The sequence below is a fragment of the Falco naumanni genome, chromosome Z, assembly GCF_017639655.2.
Source record: "Falco naumanni isolate bFalNau1 chromosome Z, bFalNau1.pat, whole genome shotgun sequence".
Taxonomy (NCBI): domain Eukaryota; kingdom Metazoa; phylum Chordata; class Aves; order Falconiformes; family Falconidae; genus Falco; species Falco naumanni.
The window spans coordinates 17,670,489-17,687,023 of NC_054080.1; the positions used below are offsets into that span (position 1 = coordinate 17,670,489).

At 38.0% G+C, this 16,535-nt stretch overlaps 1 protein-coding gene across 5 annotated transcripts in view; it reads right to left on the reverse strand.

Moving 5' to 3' along the window:
* Nucleotides 1-16,535, reverse strand: part of TDRD7 (tudor domain containing 7) — a 48,136-nt gene that overhangs the window by 2,031 nt on the left and 29,570 nt on the right. For all 5 annotated transcript variants that reach the window (XM_040579342.1, XM_040579339.1, XM_040579341.1 and 2 more), the window contains exons 7-16: nt 12,485-13,065; nt 8,464-8,650; nt 6,789-6,900; nt 5,729-5,931; nt 5,445-5,579; nt 3,680-3,763; nt 3,415-3,549; nt 2,964-3,074; nt 1,217-1,707; nt 728-888 (exon numbers count right to left, since the gene is read on the reverse strand). In XM_040579342.1, the coding sequence (XP_040435276.1) occupies nt 728-888; nt 1,217-1,707; nt 2,964-3,074; nt 3,415-3,549; nt 3,680-3,763; nt 5,445-5,579; nt 5,729-5,931; nt 6,789-6,900; nt 8,464-8,650; nt 12,485-13,065 (2,200 nt within the window). The remainder of the gene's footprint in view (nt 1-727; nt 889-1,216; nt 1,708-2,963; nt 3,075-3,414; nt 3,550-3,679; nt 3,764-5,444; nt 5,580-5,728; nt 5,932-6,788; nt 6,901-8,463; nt 8,651-12,484; nt 13,066-16,535) is intronic.

The following is a 16,535-nucleotide window of genomic DNA, read 5'->3' on the forward strand; positions in this document are numbered from 1 at the left end:
AGCAAGGAGAATTTTGTTTTTTTAGTTTTTTAATTTTATCAGATGTATGCACACACTCTATGCCCCATATTCTCAAGGAAATTAATTTTACTTAAGTCTATTGAAAGCACTCGCTCCCCTTGTAGAGTTTTTTTTGTTTGAGAACACCAATATATTTCAGGCAACTTTGGATTCCAAATATGCACTGGAAAACAGAAAATTACAATAGGGACAATATATACAAGAAAAGCTCCAGGAACTCAGCATCTAGTTCCTAACTTTATGTTGATTAGGATAATCAGAACTTAAATTCTCATCAACAGATACAACTTTCACACTTGGTAACAGGTTATGTTTAAGGATCTGAAAACCATTTAGTTTTACTTCCCTGTGTGCTTTGCATGTTAGACATCACACACATTAAAACGATAAATTTTCATGACAATGAAAAGCAGCTGCTGGAAAAGCTTAAGCAATCTTCAGTTTTATAAATGGTAACTAAAAGTGCTGCATTAAAATAAACAAAGAATAAACCAGAACCTTCACCACCCATGTCAAGAAGAAAACCAGAGCTACTTTGATGACATAAACAAGCATGCATTAAACATGCTTTTGCAGGCAGGTATGTGCTTACTTTAGCAAAAATCAATTACATCACTAACCTTTGGCTTTGTCCACTTTACATTTCTGTTCATTTGGCATCCTCACTGATATAAGACTCTTAACAAGAAAAACTGGAAATGCTTACCTGCAAGCTGAGCTGTTATAGCTTGGAAAGGTAGTTTTCTAAATGTATCCATGAGTGGCTGTACTTTCTCTATGCTGACAAACTCATGTTTACCATAGTCCAGCTCATATACCGACAAAAACCCATTTCTAAGAATTCCTTTTATTACAACCCTGTACCACCTAAACAGGGGGAGAACAAAAGTAGACAATTTGAATTCTTATTCACACACTATCAGGTCACCAGAAAAATAATGCACTACCAAAAGATCTTAAACAACATGTCTCAGGCTTCCCAGATTTGGTACTGTCTGAATAGAAGTCAACTCTTCCAGCTACAATCTGGAAGCACGAAGAGACTGCAACCTCAATTACTCCCTTAATCCCTCAGGTATCATTGGACATCTGCCACGTTGTCAACAATGCAGACAAAGCAGAGCTAGGCTTGCCTAGCTTAGCAAAGCTAAGCTTGCCTTCAAAGATTTTGTTTTTAATTTAAGTATCTACTTACTGATTTTCAATTTTAGCTGCATACAGCTTGTTTTTTTCAATATTCACTGGTTTCTCTTCTGCCCTGCTGTAGTACAAGATCATTTCTTCCATCAGGGCTTCCAGATTATGTAGCTCCTTCCAAGGCTGGACAATAAAGTGACCTGGATGGCAGGCCACTGAGACATAGACATCCATGAGCTCACCAGTCTTTGACAAAGGTAGAGGTGGAGGCATATCAATGGTAGACACTGCACTACTGGGTTCTCTGGCTGGATCAGAGAAACTCTTCTCTAGCCTTCCAGTGGTTAACCGCAGAGCTGAAACAGCATCACTTGTCACTTTTGTGGTGCTAGTCTCACTGGGTGTTACACTCAAGAAAACATCTTTCTGATGCTTCCACAAGTCTGCATTTTTGATCTGTCGATTGATGCTACGATCCACGTCTGGGAAATTCTCTGGAGCAAACAAGTAAACATGTGCAATTCCCTTTGAACTATCCTGTTTAACCACCTTGGAAAACAAAAAAACTTCCAGTTAATAACTATTAAATGCACACCTGCTTTTGTACTAAAGCCTTTAACAGAAAAGCAGCACCAGTTCATTGCATTCTATACACACATAAGTATTTTCAAGGTTCTCTCAAATATGTTAATGAAGTTGTTGGACAGTAAGCAATTCACAGCAGCTAAAAAGAGCATTTTCAGCTATTCCACTAATGTAAATCAAATACAAAACTTGAGCTTTATTTTGCCCAACAGGTTCAATCTTGGTACCACATGTACAATTATAGTTTTCAGGAGAACAGTAGCCAGTGCCCATACAGATCTAAACAACTAAGTAATGCTGTTAAATATTAACACTTAATCCTTCAAAATTCTCTTCCTGTCATTATGGGAGATGAAGCCTAGTAAATTCAGGATGGGAAAAAATAAAGATGAAAAAAGCTTCCAGTTTTGTATCATGCATAATCTTCAAGCACCGATACAAAAATGTTTCCTATTTAACATCAGATACGCTAGCGTTATTGATAGTAAAGCACTGACAAAAATACATTTTTTATTTGACAAAGTATCTGGCATTTTTTTACAGATTCTTCTGTTCATTTCCTAGACGGTAATAAAAACTTGTCCCGGTTCAAGCAAGTACCTGTCACCTATTATTTAATCAAGCAAAAATTAGCACCCAACTCAAACTACCTTGGAAGAAGAGATTTAGAAAATCAGATGCAACAGTCCTAAGTCTCAAACTAGAGGAGCTATGTTTTAACTATACAGTCCTCAGGAATGGTAAAGTTAAAAAAAAACACGTGCTGTGACAGAATCTGGAATCAGATTAAGAGGGAATTAACTTTGTTTAGTCTGTAGCTAGTAGACTCCTTTAGAAGGGTGTTTTCAGTTAATTAAACTGGATAGGATACATTGCAAGATGAAACAATTGTATCTCAAAGATAAGGGAAATTCTAAGTATACAAGAAGGTATACTAAATCACACTGGATTAGAAAAAGTAAACAAAGAGTTGCTTTCCAAGATCAGAAGGAGAAAAAGCTATGCTCACAAGAGGCATAAAAATAATTCATCTATCTTTTTATGTGGTGAAACAACAACTCTGTTTCTTTCCTATCAGCTAGTAAAACAACTCCAGCTGCATATTTGGACTGGGACAGCAAAATGTGAAAGGCTAATGGTTAAGTTTCTAGAGTTGTTCTTCCAATGCTCTTTCCACGCATCTACGGATTTCAAGTCACATAGGTATTTTGGCTGTTTACCTTCATGCTAAATTCAGGACAATTCATCACAGTGTCTCTCAGCCACAGTACAGCATCTGGAGTCCACATGCCAGTGTTAGGAGGCAGATCAGCCAGGCAGCATTTTAAAGCCTAAGAACAGAATTAAGTATACAAGGTATACTTCAGTAATACGGAAATTAGTCCACAAGCTCCTATTCATAGAAACTTCATTAATGGTGACAGATTCAGTATGTATGACAAACAGAAAGAGACAGAGGAATAAGTAAACCCAGTACCATTATACATGCAAAACATCCTGTGGAAACATAGGAAGACATGATGATTTACTTCAGGCAAAGATGCACAATGAAACACTCCAAATGTTGAATGCTATTAAACAAAACAACGTTTCATTACATAAACCTTGAAGTAGCAGCAGCAAACATTGCCAAGAGATCTTGCTTAAGTTAGCTTTAACATGTCTTCATACCTGAGGAGGTATTGCAATTACTTCTCTCAGGAACTGTGGTGGGATTTCTCTAAGCTCTGATACTTTCACAGTTCCAGCTGTTCCAGTATCCATGAACTGCACATCGAGTGCCCGTCTAGTGTGAATAATTCTTATCTGAAAGAAGAAAGCAGGAGCATCATTTTGAGTTAAAAACACAACAGTGACATACACACTATACCAAGTTTCTTGGAAACTAAGGATTCCCATGTGGGAAAACTGTAGCTGTTCCTTGAGTACTTCTTACCTCTACACGTGCCCATTTTCCTTTGGAAGGAAACAAGCAAATTTTGCCACAGAAAGGTAGCGATACATTAAACTCAGATGTTTGCTGCAAATATAAAAACAGAAGTTAAAAAGCATGGAGCTATTACTATTTGGCACTCAATTAAACCTTGAAAAAGCCACATATTGAATAAATAGTTCTGAGAAGTAACAATGCCGTTTCAAATATAACAACTCTTTCCAGCCTCAGACACATTTCTTATCACATTGTTTTAAGCTTCCCCAATCAGTAAAGCTTTAATTCCCAGCTGTCTATCTTACAGGGAAACTGAGAAAATATAAAGTGCCAGGGGAAAAAAGCCATGTTTGGAAACAGAGAATATGAAATCACTGACCATTACTTTAACGTTCTCAAAAGCAAAAGCAGTTCAGAGCTGTGACAGACAACTGAAGAAGCTCCCACTTTATATTCTAGAACAGATCATTTGCTGAGATATTTAGCAAACCAAATTTATTACTGCCTTAAATGAAAGTCTCATGGGGGTGACATTCACCATGATGGTCCTAAATAATATAACAAGACAACGGCTACACTACAAAAAGCATGAAGAAACTCCATTTGAAGATCCATAAACACCCTGGTTTGCTTAAACTCTCAGGCAAAACAAATCCCCTCAAGGTGAGCTGCAAAGTCAAGATTGCTTCTTTTACCGCCATATATAGATTTATATTAAAATATTCTGAATGTCAAGGTCTGTCTTTAATAGTAATGAACCAAATATACACTTTGTACAGAAAATCTGAATTCTGAAACACTTGGCTGCTTGCCTTTGTGTTGCTAAACTTTTCGGGATTCTGTGTGTTTTCCTTCAGTGTTTAGCTTGCTTGAAACTGAATCTTGGTAAATGAGACATGTTTAATATAAGTATTTCCAGATGAGATGTGTTCCACGGCAGGTCTAAAGTTCAACTTCTACACCTAAAAACACTTTGACAGAGTAGTTTCACAAGCAACAGTTCTAACAGGACCTTCAAGGATCTGCATTTCATGGTTTGATTCTCTAAGGCTCAGCTGCGTGTTAAATTAGATTCTATTAAGATTTCTTCTCCTTTGTACAAATTCTCTTACAACTAGTAAGGGTTGATGCGTGTGTCTGTAAATGGCTGGTGGAATGTCAGAGTTCTGTGTCACATGCCCATTTTAAAGCAACATTTTGAAAAAGCTTCCTACACATCAGTTGATGTATAGGATATTAGCCATGACATTCAAACGCTAAGGGTACAAGCACAAGATATGCACCAGATCAGATCAAAGCCATTGAATCTCCAAGGAAGTCCAGCTAAAAAGAACAGACCCTTGGTTACACTGTTTTTTTTTGTCACTTTGCACGGTGTGCTGCGGGCCAGGCTGTTTATGCACCTCAGCATCATCATGTAAGTAAAGATTACAGAAAAAACTTATGCCAGTATCTCCACAGGCTTTATACCAATCTAATGCGCTTTCCATTGGAAACTTCCCATTGAGAGCTGTATTGTTACTAGTCTTAACTACTCAAAGGAAGTTTTAAGTAGTTACTGAAGCCTTAGAGACAGCTTGTGAACAACAGAGCATCAAAAGACACTCTTCATGCTGAAGGATGCACCCCAAAAAACTAGGAAGAGAATTTATAACCTTTTTGAATAGTCTATGGCTACCTCAGAAATTTGAACTGAAGTGCAAAGAAAATGATTGGGACACCCTGAAGAAAGGCTACATGACTTTACCACTTCTCTCACCGTAGAACCTACCTTGTAAAGGAAGTAGTCTTCCACTTTCTGCAAGATTTCAGTAAGTCTAGACAAGCCTTTACATGGCACTTGGCAATACAGGCTTCCATCAGAGAAAACGCTCGTTACTCTTACATTTGTATACAGTGCATCTACCTGCAACGGTAAGATTTGGACAAGAAAAGGGGGGGGACAGCCCCCACCCCCACCAACTTAGTGAATTTCTGAGTACTGCTTTTTGTTCACCCAAGACTTCAGCAGTCATTGATTTTTAATTAATTAGCAAGGAAACAGGAAAACGGTACCTGTAGGTGCAGCTCAAGGGACTTGTCATACAGTGCCTTCAGACAAGTAGCATTGATGTTGATATCGTCTTCTCCGGAAGTGTCATAGAGAACAAGAAGAGGAATATCACTCTTTTCCAGTATTTCCACAGCAAATATCTTGGAGAATGTCTGTGATTCCACAGTCTTTACTAGGACAGGATCATCACAGAAGACCTCCAGTCCTGTAAGACACCCCACACTTTTCATGTATCACTGTATTCAAAGGAAAAAATAACTAGGTCTGTGCTCACAACAGGAATCTTTTCAAGAATCAGGATACAGCAGGAAAGTTGTGATGCACCCCTACTTGCATTCTGCTTAATTTCCACCTTGTTAACAAAATAAGCCATCTTTGGGGGAGAAAGGTAAAAAAAAAAGATCCTCTTCAGAAAGAGTTGAGGCAAATGTGTAGAGAAAAAAGGAATGCATGCAAGTATTACATAAACAAACAAAAGCTCATTCATAGCAATTTTATACATTTAAAATTAAGTATTTTCAAAAAAGTTAGAAATGCCTACCAGTTTTAGGAAGGCAAATTAACTTCCAGGAGAGTCTAGGAAGTCTGCAAGTATGCAAGTACTGAAACGGGAAGGATCATTTAAAAACAACTAAATAGGATCATATTTAGGAATATTGTCCAGCCTGGCTACAACAGATATGCCTCATTTGTGGAAAAAGGAGTTGTGCCAGTACCTTGCTTCACAAAACAGCAAATGTTTCCTTGTATTTCTTTAGGCTCGCATCTATTAAAGGGACAAAGGCATCCAAGCTAAGTGCTAAAACAACTAAGCTCTGTAACAGAGATACTGGATATCAAGGTCTTCTAATATCAAGGTTTCTTTATAAAACTCTCCTTCACTTCCTTCCTTCCTTTTCCTTCTTTTCATGTCTACCTGTGTCTGCTTAGACTACCTGCCTTGGACAAAATCTAACACCCATAGAGTTATGACAATCAAGGATCAAAACTTGCAGACTGAGATGCTTCATTCCATAAACTGTGCAACAAGCAGCTGTATAGTCAACACAGGCTTTCTCTTACCTGCCAGTTTACATTTTGCAGCTTGAAATGGAAGTGAATGGAACTGCTTCTGTAGTTTGTACACACTGTTGTTGTCAACAAACTCACTGAAGCCATGATCAACATAGCATACCTGATAAAGGAAAAGGGAATAAAAGCGTAAGATCATAAACGTAATTGTAAATATGTTTTCTGGAGTCTAGGAAAAATGTATTCAGTTACCATATTCTCTGTGCCACAGACAAACAATTTGTCACTAATTTAGTACTATATAACACTATTAATCTCATGTTTATTTCACTGCTTGAATGTTCAGAGCTTTCAGGGAAAGACACCTCAAGATCTCTGTAAAACCCAACTGTTCACAGAATCTCAGCTCTTAATAGGAACAGTGCTGGAAGGACGCAGCACATATTACCCCAAACCACATAAAGAAATAATGAAGTGGCAATTTTTATTTCTAAAACTTTTAAAGTGTTGAAAAGTCAAATACCATTTAAATGCCCTTCTGTGTTTTGCCTTTTGTTTTTACATTAAGAGAATAATTTTGAATTATGCTTATAAATACAAATACCACAGTCAGTACAGAAAACCAGTAGGGAAACTGCTGATTGGCAGCAAATAATTGGAGCCCAAGTGAGAGAAAGGCTTTGACAAGACTTTTTACAACTTTTTAATAAACTCTATCACGCAAAATGTCTGCACACCAAGCACTGAAAAGTGAGTCTGAACACTGTGCCAAAGGATAATCAGCAAATGCTCCAGTAAAGCAGTATCCTTCTTTTGGCTAACAGCTCTAGCTAGACAGAAATTAGAGACAAGCTTACTACCAATGTCCTTGCCACTTCTCTAAACCCAATAATCATTCACAAACCCGAGTTCTGACAGATGCCTCCAAGTTCCAAAGAGCATTTACATCAAGTTTCAGAAAAACTGCAATTCTGATACATGCACTGTTTAAATATTTATGAAATAGATCAACTTTAAAAGTATGTTAAGCAGACCTGGGTAATAAGTCTCCTAATAGGAAAACAAAACAAAAAATAAAAAGGTATCATTAATGTTTGACTAGGCAAGAAATAATTGAGAAGTTTGTTTTTACAGTTCTGTCATATGTTCTAGTTTCATTGCAGATGGCAAGAAGTGTCTGCTTGGCCCAGGAAAAGTTTAACAGTGTAGTTAAATAATTTCAAAGGGGTTTAACTAAAATGCACACGACATGTAACTCCCAGAATACCAGACCCAGCTGATAGCAAGCCAATGAGAAGGATATACTTGTGTTCCTATTTAGTGCATGTACGGAAACATCTATTACAAGACTTCAGACAGGATCTATCAGCGAGTAAATTTTGTTCTTCCCTTTCCCTTCCTCTGTCCCACTCCAAATAGTGCTACTGCACCCATTCCTCCTAAGACCATCAAAGGCACATTTTCAGTAAAGTGCTTTAGGGCCCAGCCCAATTTAAAACCCCAAACTCAAACTATTTATGGGAATAAACATGAAAGACCATTTAATTCTGGCAATCCCATAACTTAAAAAAATAATATCTTAATTTCTTACATAACTGAAAATAGAAATACCTCAGGGCAAGAAAGGAGAGAAGGCTAGCACAGCATATTTAGGAATTGATTGTGTATCTAAAAAAGAAGATTCTTTCAAGTCTTCCTTCAAGTGCTAAAATAAGTAATTGCTTGCCTTTATTCTGTTGTCTTCTAGAGAAATTATCCGAGCACGCAACCAGGCATCTTCTTCAGCGTGTACTGCAACAAGCTGCCCAACACTCAGAGACTGAGCTACTGACACTGTACTATTCTGACTATAATATGCTTTCATGTCATCTTCCATTTGTTCTTGGGCAGAAGAATAATCTTTGCCCACATACCTACGGTATTTTACAGAAAAAAAAAACCATAAGAGTTAGGATGCAACTTCAAAAAGCTGAATTAAAACCCAAGAACATTTACATGCACATGTAAGTAAATTATGGATATACACATTTTCTAAGCACATCAGTATCCAAACTCTTTTCCCACTACCTGGGCTATAGAAAAGTAACTGATATAAAATCTAGTACTTTATTTACAGCTAAATGTGGTCCAGCAGTGTATAATCTAACACGCTCAACTAGATTTCTAGTAAGAGCTCTTACCTGCTTATTATAATCATGTGGAACAACTTGACCACAAAAGTAATATCTGGGACCAAGTACAAAAAAGAACTCATACATCATCTCTGAAGTTACTCTGTCATTAACAAGCACCAGCTTAAACTGGTTTTCACTAAGGTTGATCAAAATCAAGCCGTCTAAAATAACTTCACAAATCAGCTGTTAAACCATGTGCTGTTTAATCTCAACCTTCAGAACAATCTTGGTATTAGGCTGCTGACCTAATGGTTTATACTGAAGCAGTTTGTGTTGCATTGATCTTCTTAAAAAAACCCCCACAACCTCCAAACAGGAAGTTCTGAATGCTTCAGAAACAAGTCAGGTTAAAGCAGACAAAAGGAAAACTTTATTCCCAAATTTGTATTAGTAGCTACGGTTTTAAGTTGTTCATAGAGTGATTAATACTGCACAGTTCTACCACACTGTTCAGATTATCATCCTATAAAAATCTGGGTGTGCTCTGAAGGTCTGCTATATGCCCAGGATTAGCGCAGATACTGTACTATGACATACTATGCTAACTTTGTTATAAAGATTAAGTTATATCTGATCACATTCCAGGGAACTCTCATTTTCATAAAGACAGCCTGCTACCTCACCATCTGATTATATATTGGTTTTCAGAATGACATCCCTTTTGTTTCTGTGTCAGCACTCATCTGCTTCATAATGGACATGGAGTCAGGCAACAGTCACACATGTGCTACTTAAAAAGTTTATTTCTTAACATTTGTTTCATAAAGATTCCTAACATAGTGTTAGGATTTCTGCCACTCTATTTTCTGCTAATAGGTGAGCATCATACTGAAGAAGATTTTGGTCAAAGTCAACTGAAGAATTATTTTGCAGATTCTTTAGAGAAGAATCTTGGAAAGCAACCTCAAAAAAGTGTGTTAGAGGCTAATCTATGTGTGGGTGGACAGACACTGCAAGTGTGCATTCACCACCATTCTTAGTCTCAACTGGAACCAATTCACATGTCAAGTAAAACTTGCTGCTTCACTATGAAAGGAACAGAGGAGTATGCTTCCATAGTGCAACAAGCTTTACAATTTTGTCTATTCAAAAAGATCAGAGAAGAGGGAAAAAAGTATCCAAGCTGAAGAACAGAAACTCAAGGTAGTTGAGAATAAAAGGTGGTAACCAATTATTTATTCTCAGAATTCAAATGCAGCACCTAGCATATCATCTCTGCCTTCAATCACACTCTTGTAGATGTACAGCAAATATCTAGGAGTGTTTGTATCACCTCACTTTCATTCTGACTACATCAGAACTCTTACAGAATTGTACTGTGTCTCAAAACTGAAATAGGACCAACCTTCCAGCTTTGTCTTAATCAGTACTGGAGTTGAAAGGTTTCAGCCAAACACACACCAAGAAAGTAAAGAGATACTGGTCCATCCCCAAGACAGAAAGAAGAATCCTGATTTTATTGATCCTGCAAAAATCAACATCAACCAATAGCCCCTACAAAGTTCTTGTTTAGATCAGGAGAAAGTGACTGCTACTGCATGCATGGGAAAGTTGAGTCCATGCATTGTTACCTTTCTTACACATCTACACAAACATTTTCTTGTCATGGCAAGAAAATATTCCCTTCAAGGCTAGTTTCATCTTGAAGATAAATGACCTTGAAATACATAGATAACCCTAACTAGTCATTTCTGTATCTAGGGCCAAGAAATGACTAATCACCACCATGTACCTACACAGACAAATCAGAAACTTTAGTATTGTCCAGGAACCATGGTCCAAAATTTTGGAACCACTGCTTTAGAGAAATTTTAACATAATCACCCTCAGCTCATCAGTGTTGTATGATATTTTAATCCATGGGACTTGAAGCACTCCCCCAAACATCCTTAAAATAAGTTTAAAAAGCTAACATTTGTTATGTCACATATACAGGGAGTTATCAATGCTGCCAGAATGAAAAGGTGAGAAGGAAAAAGTTTTGCAGAGTTAAGTCCCACCTGCACAGCAAGCTGGAATTAAGAGACAAATAATTTGTTCCTGCTCTTCCCAATACGCATCATGTCTAACTATTTCAATATCTCTGTGTACATATGATTGCATGTCTTAAATTGTCTGTCTTTCCTGGCACTATTCATCTTCATCATCTTTCATATCTTAGTCTAAATTCAAATAGAGCTCTCACAGGAACAACCTAAAACATAAAGCATCTTTTCTTTGATATGGTTCTCCCTCCTGTGATTTTTTTTTTCCCAAAGCTTTAGGCTCACTCACAAATACCCACTGTGTCTTTTTGGCTAAAATGATTGACTCATGCAGCTGGAGACAGTACAAACGATAATGGTGGATGAAGAATCCTGCCTTAAATTATTCTTGGTGGTATAAGACCAGCATACAAAATAAATGTATAAGCAATGTACAAAAAAAGCACAGTATAAGAACGGTGCTAGCAGCTAAAACAAAGATGGCAACATTCTGAAATGAGAATTTCTCTCATAACCCCCAAGTATGGGGATTTTTGCTACAGATTATCAGCCATCAAGAGTCCATGACTTCAGGGAACCAAAACGGTGGACATACACATAAAAGTCAAGGTTGAGTATTCCAATACATTACTGATAGCTACAGAGAAAAACCGTAGCTAAATTTCAGCCTTAAGGCTAGTGTGTTGCACATTGCCAACCAGCAATGATGAACAAGATATTATTTTCATAGTGAAAGGATCCATAAGTAAACTACACATATACTTTGATCCTAATCAGGACCTCTGAGAATGAAGCTATCCAATGAAAGCTGAAAGTGCAGAAACTAATGGGGGAAAACAGAGCTGTCAACATAGTAAATTACCACACAGTTGCTCAATTAATCCGTCAAAGCCACATATAAAACTTTTTAAGATTAGACTCAATTTGAAACAGTTTTCAAAATGAAATATCCTCTATAAAAAGTGAGTGGGTTTTTTGGTTGGTTGGTTGGTTCATTTTTTTAAGTTTTAATGAACTGCTACAACCTGTTTTATCCCAGCAATGAAGTACAGAAAGCTGATCAAAGTTATTTCCCGAAACCATACAGCAACATATGCCTATGACAGCCATTACAGTCCACTTCTTAAAACTGTCCTCTAAGGCTGGGCTGATGAGCAACCAAACCAAGAAGCACTATTCATTTATCACTGGATGGAAGCTCATCTGTCCCCAAAAGTGAAAACCACAGTGTAATGTGAACACACTCAAGTCACACCTAGTTAGTAGTAAGTCCGTTACCGAAGTAAAAAGTATTTCAGTAAGTATTGCAAGCAATATCTGAATACTATTATATGTTATAGTAGGGTTATTCTAAAAAGTCTTCTGATGGCAAGCTAATGATAGAACTGATCAGCTCAGCATATAAGAAGCGTCAGAAAATTTCCATATAAGCATAAACAAAAAGATTCTTAAGTTATTTTATCAAAATAAGTAAATAATGAAGTCCTGCAACCTCCTGTTTAGCTCTTCTCTTATGGCAGACCTGCACAATATGAATATGTGGATTTATAAATAAAGCAAAAAAGATAAAAATCTGAAGTACACTTGCCTAATTAGAACCTCATTGGTGTTTTTCAGTTCCAACACTATGACAGACACAGATCCTTCCGATGGAATGATTAGAGGAGGAACAGTTATGTTCTCTGGATACTGGTCCTTGGATTCTTCATACTGTTGCTCAGCTGTGGCCTTCACACCATCCTGCCTCTGGACTTTCTCAGTGACATTCAGATTTTCGTCAACGTGTCTTTGGGGTTTAGCATAGAGGATGGCTTTTCTGGGGACTTCAGATACATAGTCCACTACACATACATCTGAGAGCAACTCTAAATTATTGAGAATGTCTTCTGGAAATTTTACTTCGTAAGTGTCTTGGTACAATTTGGGAAGCGCATTAGCCCAAAGACCACTGGAATACTTCAGCAAGATGTTAACAACTTTCTGCTTAAAGTCCTTACTAAGTGATGTAGGCGTGGTCTCCATATTTGGTTTTACCAAAGGGTCTGCTTTTGGAGAAGTAACATTCTGAGATGCTTTTTCTTGCTCTGTATCACTTTTTGCTGTTGGTGGTGTTTTCTTAGCAGGATAAAGAAGCCCATCGATCTGATCACCCCGGTGTACTTTCTCCACCTTGGAAAACAAAAAGTAGAGTCAATCAGTTGCATTTCTAAGTCTAAATCATTTTACCAATTACAATTTAATAACATGCATTTGTAGGGTTAAATGTGGAACAACAGTGAAGAGATAGGCAATGGAGGTCAGTACAAGTCAGTATGCTATAACCCAATCCCTTATAATTAAGCCCTCTCTGCTTTGTTAAGGCAGTAGGGGTCATTATTCTACATCGTAATATATTGTTACTTACGTTGTACTTGCTTAAGTCTTCCCAAACTTGTTAAGTACCAAGCATTTTCCGACAGCTAGCCATGCTCTTTTCACATGATCACTTGCAAGGATGCTTAGGGAATTGTAACACTTAATGCTCATGCTCAAGCTCACATAAAAGCTCCAAAAACTCCCACCCATTGTTCTCGGGGTTCGTGATGCCAAGGTCCTCCCTGCCTGCTGCTTACATGGCTCAGGAAACTACTGGGGAATCCCTGCTGGGATGTGGAGGTAATAAACACCTTCCAGCCATCTTTGTGTGTATTGTGTATATGTATCTGACCCTGCCTGAGTCTGGATCAGCACTGCTGCTGGTAGAGAGCAGTCCAGTGCTGCCAACCTGGACCAAACAGCATTTTATACAGACTTTGATTGGACATCTCCACAGGGAGCTAAGCCTGAGGCAGTTACTACAGGGTATTTTTTCTTGTAATGCTTCCTCCTCCCGTTTGAAAGATACCAAACACATATGGCTACATCAGCGCAGGACAAATACCTAATCAGTGCAATACAACTTCACTTCCAAAGAAGTATAGTCTCACTTTTCTCCTAGTGGGACCAGAAGATTATGACACACTCCACAAACTTAGGTCTTTTGCGCATTAACTCCCCCTGATCTTCCACACTGGTAAGCATATCATAAACAAAAGGTTTGGTCTCAGTTTACTGAGCGAAAGGGATCTGATTGTATACTTCAGAAACAAAAGGACACCTGTCAGTCAGCACTGTAAAGGCTGTCTGCAGTCAGATTCAGGGATTATTTTTTCTTTTAAAAAGTTCTGAAATTAAAGAAGAAATTTCTGGATTGTAATAGATTTGATTAGGCCATTTTAAACCATGCCCACAGCCTCCCTCCAGATCCAGATGTTTTGCCAGTCCACATGTCCTCTCTACCCTTTGCTAAGTTCAATAATCAGCATCTCACATGAAGTCACAACTTTGAAAGCACCATTTGAGAACTGTAGAAACAAACTCACAATAAAATTCCACTTCCTAAGGCTAGGCAGTTTCAACCTAGATCAACCTAACTGTAGCTTAGCAGGAATGTCTATGTAGAATTGAGATAATAAAAGCTCTCAGTGTCTCCATATTGGTCCCAAAGTAAGAACAACTCCTACGGTAAAGGAAGTTATTAAGGTTTATGGAGTTCCACCTTGATGTTCCTTCTTCAGCGGAAACAACTCTCGTCAGTTCCCTGGGCCCACATCACACCAAAGTCCTTTTCAAATGCAGATCAATGAAGAAAACAGAGTAGTTCAATCACTTGCTACTACTCAGGGGCAGCATTTATATGTACAATATTGATGTCCATACCCATAAGAACTTTGTAAACCTTGCTAAAATCATTCTTTGCTGCTCTGTCTTCACAACATACAATGGAAGCATAATGAAGAAGTATTATCTCACATAACAAGAATAATACAGGTCACTATCAAGATGACATTAACAAGACAAGAACGCTTAGTCACAATACATTGAAAAAACTGAAAAGAATGGCCATTACTGTGCCAAGAACCATGTATTTTCTATGTGCAGATTTTCATACTCAGCCTAAGTTGCCACATGGAAGATCTGGGTTAAAAGTCAGCAAAACCACCTAAAGCTTACCACACCAGTGCATTTCCATACACCTGCTCTGCATTACATTGTCTAGATTGGTGCAAAAACAGTATCAAATAGTTCTTGTGAACACATCTTGGTCAACCTCCACAAACACTAGCACATGTGCTAACTAAAAATGACATAGAGATAGTTTTCATAGATATAAAAAAATAACAACCATATTAGAGAATTCTCTTGCATTCATGGCTGCCTGTCTGAATCCTATCAGTGAAAATGAAAGAAGTACTATTTTCTGCAGTAAGATATGAGAAGGCAAACAAACCTAACTAACAACCCTCAGCTCCCTGAATTCATGTGAATGAGTTCACAAGCTTTAAAACTTGAGTCTTTCCAAGTAGGCTCACTAAAGCAAGGAAACATTCCTTCTTAATTGGGGGATGGCAGAGTTAGTGTCCTACAGACATCCATTTACTAATGAATATGTATAAATGTAAACAAATCCTATAAAGGACCGCAGTGTACCAGTGGTACATTCACCAAGCTCCTAAGTATCTCTGCTGGTCAGCTTGATAGAAGAGATGACAAAATACGTCTGGCCATGCAACCTGGAAGGACCAAAGATGTCCTCAGTGATTCACAACAGGAAGAACCTACATTTGTACCCTCTGGTATCAGGAATCTTACTGTGTGCCTCTTGAGCCACAGGTGAAGAAAGGAGATTGGTTAAAAAAACAACCAAACAAAAACTTATCAAAGCCTTGCAAGGGCTCTGATACATAGTCAAGAGACCAAAGTGTATCAAATGGCTCAGAGAAAAACTGGGGCACACCACCTTGGCAGGTAGTGACATCCTAGGTACAGAGGAATTGGTAAGGAAGTCCCAGGTGTCCATGCACAAGATTGAAAAATTTGTGTAAATGACCAGCCAAGGAAACTTGGCTCCAGAAAAGACTTGGCATCATCATGATAGCAATCTGTTTGAGAGGGCTGTGTTAGAACACATGCAGTTGATCCTGAAAGAAGTTGGCTGCAGTGGTCTACCTTTACACACCCTTTCTTTTAACTAGTGTTGCAACAGAAATTAATACATTTCAGCTGACAGGACTAATAAACCTTACACATATAAAGACTGGCAGCAGACTAAAGAGAGAAGATCCTCAGAGACCTCTAAGCCGCTTACCTCCAATAATAGCTCTGAGGTTTTCCAGGCACTGAAGCTCTGTTTTGAAGAGTTTAGATGCTGACCAAGCAAACCATTTAAAGACAGAAAAATGCTATTTCAGTAAGTTGTTTCAGCTTACTTCAGTGTCAATATGCTCAGGTAGACATCATTAGGTTACTATTTCTTGCATAGAAGTTAAAGTTCAAGATATAACAGAGTCCTCCAGACACTGCTATGGCCAAGACACCTTCAAGGACATACAACACTACAGAAATTTTATTTATAAGCAAACAGCTTCACCTGTGAGAAGCACTTCAAAACAGCCACCCTTTCTTTAGCACAAATATCTCAGTTTGGTTTCCAGTGAATTTGCCTGCAAGGTACTTCCCACTAGCATGGCTAGCAGGCCTGCTTTGCAAGCACAACATGCCTGCTGTCACCTCTCCATCGGAGAGCACAAAGTGGAGTCAACAGCTGTCAGAATGTATTA